Source organism: Alexandromys fortis, unplaced genomic scaffold, assembly GCF_014885135.2.
Source record: "Alexandromys fortis isolate MF-2015 unplaced genomic scaffold, M_Fortis_MF-2015_v1.1 scaffold_176, whole genome shotgun sequence".
Lineage (NCBI taxonomy): Eukaryota > Metazoa > Chordata > Mammalia > Rodentia > Cricetidae > Alexandromys > Alexandromys fortis.
In genome coordinates this window covers 25,665-36,641 of record NW_026068070.1, presented here as the reverse complement: position 1 = coordinate 36,641, position 10,977 = coordinate 25,665, and the positions used below count along the sequence as shown (strand labels likewise).

The window sequence follows — 10,977 nt, the reverse complement described above, 5'->3', positions numbered from 1 at the left end:
TTTTGTTTTTCCATATAAAGTTGATTATTGTCTTCTCCAGATCTGTGAAGAATTTTGATGGGATTTTGATGATGATTGCATTGAATCTATAGATTGCTTTTGGTAGAATTGCCGTTTTTACTATGTTGATCCTCCCAATCCAAGAGCAAGGGAGAGCCTTCCATTTTCTGGTGTCCTCTTCTATTTCTTTCTTCAAAGACTTAAAGTTCTTGTCAAATAGATCTTTCACTTCCTTGGTCAGAGTTACCCCAAGATATTTTATGCTCTTTGTGGCTATTGTGAAAGGTGATGCTTCTCTGATTTCCCTCTCTGCTTCTCTATCCTTAGTGTATAGGAAGGCAACTGATTTTTTGGAGTTGATCCTGTGGGGGCCATTTTGTTTCACACCACCACACCTTTCTACTCCTTGGAATGGGAATGAAGAATAGCTGGCATTTGTTGGGCACTGAACTGTGTTGCGTTCTTAGATCTACAACCTACATGTTGTGTAGAAATATCAGCTCCAGTGGACTGTTTAGACAGATAACTATAGAGGCTGTCTTCTCTCGGGGAACCAATGCCATTGGAGGAGGTTGTGTTTGTTTCCGTGTGTGCGTCTAGTTTCCAAGGACAGAGGACAGTAGATCTCACTGATGCCAAAGGAAAGAAGCCATGGTTGCCATGGAGCCTGGATTTTCCAGCCCTGAGGCCTATGGCGTTTCAGGACATGTCAACAGTGTATAGCAAATGCTGTTCAGATTGGGAAATATGGCAGGACACGCCGTGCCAAGATGCAGTATCCATGTCTGGTCTGTCCAACTCTTTGCCCTATCAGATCCCTGATTGGGAAGCCCTGGGATCCAGGGCTACAGGTGGTGCCCTGCTGCGTGGACAGGTCACTGCTGTTGGAGGCTGATATCATGAATTGTTCAGTGTTTAGGTATCCTGTTTCCTTCCCTTCGTCTTTCTTCTCAGCAACAGCTTGATGCTTTACTGTGAAAGCGGATTTTGCTGTCATTTTCTTTCCCCTTCTCTGGTGTCTTTATATGTGGCACTGTTTTCATCTCCGTGGTACTTGGAAGGATGCATCTCCACTGGGGATGCTGAGTGGCAGGTGTGCCTGTCTATGAGGTACATGTGATAGCCACAGACCCCACTTTACTCGAGATTTGGGGGAGCTAGGCTGCAGTCCACTGGGAATCTCCACATGGGATCTTTTTTCCTGTCCTCACTGCCCAACAAGCGATGTGATTTGTTAGTGTTCATCAGGCTGCTCAGCTCTGGAGACTGTGGAAGAACTGGCTGTACAGCACAGTGGGAGAATGTGGGAGGCTGCAGTTCAAGGCCAGCGAAGCCTGCTCACTTGGGTACAGGCAGCCTGAATTCTTCACAGCTTATGTAGGCTGTGTGCTGGGAAGATGGCACACAGCACTGTACCCTTTGCGGTCCTTCTCTAGTGGTGCTGGGGGCAGTAGGATGGGCACACTGAGCATGCATTCGACTGGTTTTAATGTTTGGATTTTCCTACTTCAAGAGAATGACCAAGGTCACTCCATTCTCTCTTTACTGGTTCACCCCTCCCTACCCTCATTAAGTCAGGATTTGCTGAAGTACTGGGTCTTCTTTGTTCTCTTCCAAACTACACAGGCATGTTACTGGTGCCTTTGCCTTTCTTGGTCTTTCCTCCATGTGGAATAACAGGCAAGAAGGAGCCTGCTAGAAAAAAGAAAAGAAAAGAAAAGAAAAGAAAAGAGGCAGGGCGCAGGGGCGGGGGAGGGGGAAGGAGTATTTATGTAAACTGAGACTGACAAGGGATATTCTGCTTGGGGAGTGAGCCTATAGAGCTTGTTTGGAAGATGTGGGTAAGATGCAGAGGTCCTCCTGTTCAGACAGGGTTATAGACTGCTGTCTTTCCAGCTGTGTGAGCTGGAGGGAAGCACTTGGCCTCTGAGTGTGTCCCTCCTGTTGAAGGCAGAGCAGACGCTGTTCCCTGGGATTTTGTGAATCGCTCCCTCTCTACCTGCCCCACAACTGCAGATGGACACACAGCTGACAGCGGTGTTGGGTTTCTCCTTCCCTGCTGGAAGTCGAAGCTTCCCTTACCAGTGCTGGGCACCTGGGCAGCTCTCGCTCTGCTTGGGTTCTTAGAGGAAAACCTGTGCACCCAGTGGGGCTACAGATCCTGAATTTCTGCCTTCTCCTTCCCTACAGGGTCTGAAGAAGATATCTGACTACATGAAAAGCAGCCGCTTTATCTACAAACCATTCTATGTATCGCTGGCCTATTGGAACCCAAAATAGGACTACAAAACCCAGACCTCTGGGAATATTCATGACCACCCTGCTGGCTCTGGCTCTTGGCCATGGCTGTGGGTTCCCACCAAATATTGTTTCTGTCTACTTTCTACTCCCAATTCCTCCATTACTTCTTACAAGCCCTTCCTTCAGTCAAGCCTCTGGATCCTTGGACTCCCCATTTCTTCATTGGTCTCCTGCTCCTCTTCCTTTATCCTGCCCTGCATCCAGCCCTTCCTCCTTGCTGCTTGGAGAAATGTACCAGACCCCAGAATCCCCAGTAAGGCCTGAGAGATCAGACCTGCCTGTGTGCTGGCCCTGCTCCTCAGAGTGAGCAACTGAGCCCTGTCTCATCCCCAGTAAAGTCTGAAAGACATCTGTTCTGTGTCTTGTTTTGCTGACTGGGACTGACTCTCAGGACCAATCGTGTTGACTTTTGGGTTGTCTCTCTTTCTGTCATACTCATCAGCTTTTCTAAGCTGATCATACAACCCTCATTTGTGTTCTCAACCTTCCTGTCCACGACCATCCCCTACTGCCTGAAACTGATGTAGGAGTCTTTCCCTCAACTCAAGCCAAGGTGAACAGAAGAATTGCTCCCTTTCTCCCTCTCCATTTTTTTAATTGCTTTTTAAAGATGTATTTCTTTCTATTTTATGTGTATGAGTGTTTTGTGTATAGACACCACATCGGTACCTGATGCCCGCAGATGCCGGAAGAGGCCATCAGACTCCTGGAGCTGGACTTACAGATGTGCACGTGGGCGCTGGGGCAGAACCGCTTAATGAGCAGTGTACTCTTAATCTTTGACCCATGTCTCCAGCTTCTGGCTGTCTGGGGTTTTGGTCCAGGATCTCATGTCCCCTACACTGACTGAGTTCTCACTCACTATGTGGCTGAGATGGCCCTTAATCTCATAGTTCTGCTTTTTATACTGGAATTACAGGTGTGTACCACAATGCCAACTTTCGATTGTTCATCTTTGATAATGCATGGCCAGTCTTGGCACATGGTTGATCAATGGAAAATTTGGAATTTGAATCAGTTATCTTCATAGAAGTTTGGTCCTCATTGTAGTTTGAAGGCAGTGGAGGGAAAAATCATACCATACAACAGAACTCATATGGGAGTTTTTTTGGGTAGAAGGGAGGGGGTGCAGACATGGCCTTTGTGGGTAAGAGTGGAGGAGAGAGCAGGAGGCAGGAGGAACTTGTCCTTTATAAGGGGGACCTAGGGCATGAGCCCAGGGTATGGTTGTAGCTGATGATGCATTCTGCCAGGTCCCCAAGAGCAGCCCAGTGCAAATTGTTGAGTATTATATTATATATTATAAAAGGAGAGGAGATGGAAAGGGATAGCCAGTAAGTCAGGAATGAGAGTATTGTGTTCTCGAGACCTTGGGGCATCAGCATTTTGGGGGGGGGGGAACCTGAGGAAGCTGTTACGCTTGCCAAGTCCTGGGGTAGCTGGTTGTTTCACTGTTGTCTAGGCTTTGTAGGACTGTCCAGTGCCAGGAAAGAGCAGGTCTAGCTGAAGCAGTCTGCATGGTTGAACTGCTTGGGATTAGCCACTTTGAAGCTGTCCTGGATACAGATTAAGGGGACACCTGGACCTGGTTAAAATTCTGGGAGATCAGAAGAGAAAGTTAAGTTTAGAGGGATTTTTCTCCCTTAGTGTAATGGTAAAAATAAAATGGTGCTGTTCCCCGAGGGGCGGCAGTGGGCAGCGGGCAGCTATGAGGAGTAGCGGGTCCCAGGCAGGGAGCCAGGCAGTGGTTGAGACCTTGGTGGGTCAGCAGATCCTACGAGGACCTGCAGCCGGTGAGAGACGGAGACCAATAGACACGCCATGCATAGTGAGGTTGGATATTTATTTAGTGGGTTACGGAAGGGGAAAGGGAGGAAGGGGGAGGAGGAGGAGGGCGGGGTGGGAAGGAGAGGAGAAGCTACCTCTGCTGGAGAAACTTAGGCTGTTGATTGGCAGTGCTTACTCTGGAGTGCATTCCCACTGTTGAACCTGTACGAAACTCACTCGGTAGAAGCAGCAGGATACTCACTCCTCCGTGCCCAGTGCCGCTGATTGCGAGAGGCTGCAGGAATGTATAGCAGTGACTAGTGCTTAGCAAGTCGACCCACCAGACGTAAACTCCCTGTTGAAGCCCCATTTGGCAAAGCCGTGGACGTAAAGGCCTAGCTCTTTCCGTCCATAAACAGCTCGGAAGAGGATTCTCATAAATCATGCATGGAGAAATGAGCCCCGGAGGAGGAAGACGGCTTGGCCGAGGAGGTAATAGTGTATCATACCCCCGACCGCCTTCCTCTTCAGCACTTAATCATGAATCCCAAATGGACCCCTGAGAAACGTAAAGGGTAACAAAGAGGACCTCTGAGTTTCACTGACGTTGTAGGTCAGAATCACGGACAGACTAACAGGCAGATTTTACTGGCTCCTTTCACGGGAAAATCCCACTGCTATTTCATTCAGGTTCTGTGAAAAAGGGCAGCATGATACTGTAATCTTAGTTGGCTTCATCTGCTATGCCTGCTTGTAAATAACTCTATACAACCCTCGGAGGACCTAAATAAAAATTAATGGAATTTGCTATGCTCTCACAGCCCCTGGAGGCTCTGATCGCTCTCCGCAAACAGTTTTCAATGTAATGATTCACTAGACACGAAAGAGTTAACTTCCAAACTGCCGTGGAGCTCAGAGCCGGAACAGCTGTTTTTTTTTTTTTTTTTCTTTCCATACCAGAGCTTGGTTGCACTGGAGAGTTCCTCTCGCTAAATTACAAATGCAAAAAATAATTCACAACCCTCATTTCCACCATTCCAGACTTGTTTCTCCAACTGCCCTCTCCCTTATTACTCTAAAAACGTCTCTTTCTCGCTCTCTTTCTGAGTAAACGTAGCTAACGGAGTTTTCTGTTTATAAAAAGTCATGAACACGTCAGAAAGTTCCTTTCTGGTCTCTTTGTGTCTCTGCGGTTTTTCTCCCGCGCCTGCCTCTCCGCCCCATCCCTCTCTCTCTTTGCTCTTGGTTTCTTTCCCTGGCTGTCCCAGCTTGCTCTGATCCTAGCAGCCCCGCCAAAGCTCTCTGCTCTATACTTCCCTGAAATTCTACCCATCCACAACGGGCTGTTTCATTTGAAAGTCTATTTTTCTTCTTCTTAAAATGTCTGTCTGCTCTGTAGGTATGGATGAAAATGTGGTCACAGTGCTCGCCTAGTCTTCTGATGGGTTTTGAATGCCTGAATTTGAGAGGGTTCCATGTTTTTTGTTCGCAGCTCAGACGTACACACGTTCAGAATTATTATTTTTTTTTAGCTAAATCTATCAGGGACAAACAAAAGTCTAAATTCATAAAGACAACTAGCTTATATTATAAACTGCTAAGAATTAATTTACTTTAATTGTGAACTGTTGAGGATGATTAGGAATGCAGGTTGATGAGTGGTCATCCCGCTACTAGTTTAATCTATAGACTGTAACTGATAGCTTTTTCTTAAATTATATACTACTAAAAGATATATATATCTTTTATATATAAGAATATAAATGAGGAGTGAGGTAAGCCAGACCCAAAAAGAGGAACATGGGATATACTCACTCATATTTGGTTTCTAGCCATAAATAAAGGACATTGAGCCTATAATTAGTGATCCTAGAGAAGCTAAATAAGGAGAACCCAAAGAAAAACATATAGGCATCCTCCTGAATATTAACCTTCATCAGGCGAGGAAAGGAGACAGACACAGAGACCCACATTGGAGCACCAGACTGAAATCTCAAGGTCCAAATCAGGAGCAGAAGGAGAGAGAGCACGAGCAAGGAACTCAGGACCGCGAGGGGTGCACCCACACACTGAGACAATGGGGATGTTCTATCGGGAACTCACCAAGGCCAGCTGGCCTGGGTCTGAAAAAGCCTGGGTTAAAACCGGTCTCGCTGAACATAGCGGACAATGAGGACTACTGAGACCTCAAGAACAATGGCAATGGGTTTTTGATCCTACTGCACCTATTGGTTTTGTGGGAGCCTAGGCAGTTTGGATGCTCACCTTACTAGACCTGGATGGAGGTGGGTGGTCCTTGGACTTCCCACAGGGCAGGGAACCCTGATTGCTCTTTGGGCTGACGAGGGAGGGGGACTTGATTGGGGGAGGGGGAGGGAAATGGGAGGCGGTGGCGGGAAGAGACAGAAATCTTTAATAAATAAATAAATTAATTAATTAATTAAAAAAGAATATAAATGAGTGGTTGTTCATCTTATATTGATCGAATTCACTATACATTCAAAGCTATATTTGTAAACATGTTAAGTAATATAAACAATTTCTTCCTTAGCCCCCTGGCATTTGAAATATTTAAGTTTCTCACCATAGACAAAACTGTGCCATGCCTCTTGCCTGCTGCCAAGGCTTTGGTTTTACACTTTCGGATCCTTTAGATTGTATTTCCAATTTCCAGGCATAAAAATAATTTGCCTTGCAACCACATTCCAAATAGAGGATACCTCAGCAAGCAGGTTTCAAAGTAACTTTTTACTGAAAGGATTAAAGACGTTTCAGGTTTTTTTTCTCTTGCCATTCTGCTGTTACACCGAGACTCCAGAGGTTCATAGTTTGGACAGTAATAAAATCCACTAATTGGGCTCTGACAAATACCACCACTATTTTAATAGCCAGAAATAGTCATAATGCTGCGGAATTTTTGTCTCTTTACAACGGTACTTAGAAGCTCCTAAGACCGACTTGAATTCGCCAATGCTCACAGGTGGAGACAACTTTGAGAAAAGTATCACCCAGCTGCCATTTGTTTCCCCACCAACCTATTTCTTTAAAGGGTTCTTTCTCTCTCTGTCTCTCTCTGTCTGTATCCCCACCCCACCCCGAATATTGGAACCTCTCTTTCTCATCTGCTAGGACCATGCACTTAAAAAATTCCAAAAGTTGGAGGTAGCCGGAAGTTGTCCAAGTTGCAGGAGCACTTACTGAGCAGGTTCCTATGCCAGTGGCTGCGTCATAGATCCTGGCCTTTGTCAGGCAGTGCCCATGGCCTCCCTGTACCAGACAGCACCTCTGGATGAGAGCCCTGATGGATGGTGTCTTCATACACAGTGCCTGCTGCCTCCTGCTGCAGTTAAGAAACCAGCAAGCACAGGATTGCAGGAAGAAATGAGGAATCAAAAGATAAAGGTCGGAAGATAAAAGTTGATAGAAGTGAAATGTTCGTGAATTTGGTAGCCAGCATTTGTTAAATTGTAACTAAGAGACAAAGAAGAAAGGTGGCAGAGGATGGAATGAGGCCAGGAGTGGCTGTGATAAGGGCAGTGGGGAGGATAAAGTGACCGCACTGCACTATGGTCTCCACGGGGCTGGCATAGCGGCTGGCAAAGGCTCTCCAGGTGGGGCCAGTATTGAGGCTTTGCAGGCTGTGGTCTCTCTGGCGTAGCTCTTCCCTCTGCAGTTAGAATGGAGAAGCAACAATAAAGCGTTGTCCAGGGAGGTGCAAGTCTCTAATCCTGGTGCTCCAGAGGCAGAGCCAAACAGACCTCTGTGAGTTTGAAGTCAGCCTGGTATACAAAGTACTCACTCTCCGTCTCAGGACAGCCATTGCTATGAGAGACCCTGTCTAAAACAAAACCAACCGACTAATCAACCAAAATACCACCATCACCACCACCACCACCACCACCAACAAAACAGTAAAGCAAATCTTCTGAAGGAATTTTCTGATTTGAGAGTCCATTTCTCAAATGACAAAATACTAGCCAAATCACTCACTTCACTGTGTATGTATGTGTGTGTGAGTGAGTGTGTGTGTGAGTGTGTGTGTGCACAAGGGCCACGGTGGTCATTGTTGGGGTCCTCCTCAGTGACTGTCCATCTTCTTTCCTTGAAACATTTCTGAATCCCCAGGGCTCTGACTGGGGTGAACCAGGCTGGATCAGGACCAGGACCCTGCAGTTCCTATGAACTCAGATTTGTTTCCCTTTTGATCTTATGTAGGTTCTTCAATCCATGTGACTCCCCATGCTGGTGCCACTGTCCTTCCAAACCCCAACTGTATCAAGTGAACACTGTTATGAGGGCCCACCCACCTCAAGACGGTGTCTGTTCTTCCCAAGTGGACCTTCAGTTCCCAGAGATCAAAGTCTGTCCTGAACCCTCTGTCCTGTCTGAGGTAGCTCGGGCCTTGACTTGTGCCAAGGACTCTGGTCAAGTGGGTTCACACTATCTGAATTTCCAGATTGGACAGGCTCAATCAATGAAAACAAGAATTCCAGGACGAACTGTCACGGAACCCTGGATTATGAACCCTGCAAGCCTCTTCCAGTGCAATCCCTCTTACACCCACATGAATCAGCATATTTTCCTAGCAGGTGGCTCAGACAACCACAGCTTGCCTTCTGGTCTGCTGCTGTGTGTAATGCTGTTCTCGGGGTCAAAAGGACCCACGTTCCTCTCCGTCCCTTCTTTAAGTCTCAATTATCCCTCTACTTTATAGGAATCTTCCCAAATGTTTATTTCATCCTCCTGAAATCTTACTTGATAAAATTCTTGGTCTTTGAGGAACATGTTATTTCCTTGCTTTTTCAGCTGTTCATGACTGGATGTAGTCATGTGTGTTCACACCTCATGAGTTCAACCCACAGGTCAGAGTTTGCATCGGTGGGAACACACTCAGGGACAACAATTAAAATTCCTTTTAATTTTGTTATGCTGTTTTTCCTTTCTCAGATTAAAATATTGTTTCTAATTTTTGTTAAAAAAATCTGTATTGTGTGTGTCTGCGTGGGTGTGCATGAATGCTTATTTGAACCCCAAAAGGCAAGAAGAGGTGGTCAGCTCCTCTGGAGCTCCTATTACACGTGTCTGTGAGCCATTCTAGGTGGGTGGAGCCAAACTCTGGTTGTCTTCAATAGCAGCAAGTGTCTTAGTGGCTGAGCCATCGCTTTGGTCATATTGTTTGTTCAAACACACTATATCCCATGCTGGTCTCCAACCAATATGGAGCCCTGGCTGACCTCAAACTCACGGCAATGTTTCTAGATCATTCACCTGAGTGCTGGAAAAGACCATGGTAGGGCTCTGAGGTTGGGGTCACTACTTCCTTAGACTTTAGTCTATGGGGAGTCTTGCCTCTAGACTAGAGCTTACTACTTCCCTACTCAGGGATTGGTCCGTTTTTCCTGCTCAGGGATTGACTGGTTTCGAGTCAGGGGCAGAGATAGTTCTGATTTCTTTCTTTTTAGCTTTTGGTTCCAATTTTAGGGTCAAGGTAAATTTCTTTAACAGGCTCTAATTCTAGGGGCAAAGTGTGTTCTTTTGGCTCTGGTTAGGGACTTGGGGTGTTTTTGCTCTGACTCTGGGTTCAGGAATAAAGCGTTTCTTTTGCTGTCTAGGGTCTTAAATCCAGAGTCCTCCTTGAGCCCAGGGACCCCACAGAGGGGCACCCACAGAGGGGCACCCACAGAGCCACTCTGACTTGGGCCCTGTCCCACTGCCTCGCTGTGTCAAAGAAGGAAGTTAAGTGTTCTTGGACCCCCAGGTTCCCTCCTGATAAGAGAACATGGTCAGACAGATTTTGCAGGATTCCTGAGTGGGGCCCATGTCTGTGTTTAGCTCTCTAGTGTGTAGAAAGTGTCTTGCAGAGGGCCTATCCTGCCTTTGGACACAGCCATTCTGTTGATCTCTGTTCCCTTCCCCTCCCTCCTACTCCACCTTCTCACTGCTGATACTCCCATGCTCTGTCTGAACAGTTTTTATGAAGACACAGTAAGTAAGCTTTCTCTGGGGTGCCTAGGTGGGGACATAGGCATAGACCAGTGATTGATAGCCATCCTCATCTTGCTGCCTCCCAGGTGACCGTTCACGCCAGACCTGAGAGAAGCTCACGACAACTGATGCGCCATGTAAGTTTTAGGCAGGCTTTGTAATTTTGTAGAGCCAGTTTCTGAAAAACAGTCCGTGCAAAAGAAAATCGCTATTTAATATGCATTTTTGTTTCATCCAAGCCTTAAAATTTGAAATCCCTATTTTGCTGTATTTGTTAGATGCAGTTGATTGTAGCATTAACATGCATCTATGGAAAAAAAACGTATTCCTGATTTTGAAATTATTTGTTTAGATTTATACATCTTTTTTCTGTCTCCCGATATTTATTAACGTGGAATCTAGCCCCACCCTCATGTAGAGGCAAGGTCTTATGTCCCAGGCCTGACTCAGAGCTGCTGTGGAGCTGAAGGTGACCTTGACCATCTTTCTGATCCGGTTTCCTCCACCCCATGAGCACGAGGATTACAGGTGGGCATCACCATGCCTGTTCTCTGGTTTGCTTGGGATTGAACCCAGGGCATTGTGCTTGCCAGGAAAGCTCTCTACCACTTGGGCCACTTCTTCAGCGCCTGGAATTTCCGTCTCTGTTTTTTTTTCTCTTGTTGGAGTTATGCTCTATCAATTTTGCTAACATTTTATGGTATGATTACTGGGTTTTTGTGAACAGTGAAGAAAGTTTCAGCATTTTCCTTCTTTGCATAATTTTGTTTCCTACAGTTTTATTTTACTATAACCTTGGCTGCTTTTCTGTCACTTTGAAACTTTAATGCATTTAAACTCGTTTGGTCTCTTTCTCTTTCATTTCCATCTGTCTCCTCTTCCCTCTCTCTTTTTCCTCTATCCCAACAGCATCCCTCCCTCCCT

General features: G+C 46.2%; 1 protein-coding gene and 2 long non-coding RNA genes across 4 annotated transcripts in view; 2 read left to right on the top strand and 1 right to left on the bottom strand.

Annotated features, from left to right (window-relative positions):
- Nucleotides 1-2,931, top strand: part of LOC126487881 (glutathione S-transferase Mu 1-like) — a 9,247-nt gene extending 6,316 nt beyond the window's left edge. Inside the window, exon 8 of the mRNA XM_050120924.1 lies at nt 2,191-2,931. Within this exon, the coding sequence (XP_049976881.1) occupies nt 2,191-2,280 (90 nt within the window). The 3' untranslated portion in view covers nt 2,281-2,931. The remainder of the gene's footprint in view (nt 1-2,190) is intronic.
- Nucleotides 1-10,977, top strand: part of LOC126487885 (uncharacterized) — a 22,808-nt gene that overhangs the window by 10,832 nt on the left and 999 nt on the right. The window contains exons 1-3 of one of the 2 annotated variants that reach the window (XR_007588522.1): nt 7,274-7,470; nt 10,140-10,190; nt 10,456-10,581. This is a non-coding gene — a long non-coding RNA (uncharacterized lncRNA). Of the gene's footprint in view, nt 1-7,273; nt 7,471-10,139; nt 10,191-10,455; nt 10,582-10,977 lie in introns of those variants that run through there. The other variant, XR_007588523.1, reaches the window with a different exon arrangement.
- On the bottom strand, nt 7,709-8,418 carry LOC126487886 (uncharacterized). The gene is made up of 3 exons (XR_007588524.1): nt 8,376-8,418; nt 7,827-7,906; nt 7,709-7,735 (listed from the first exon to the last, which is right to left on the bottom strand). It is a non-coding gene; the product is annotated as an uncharacterized lncRNA (long non-coding RNA).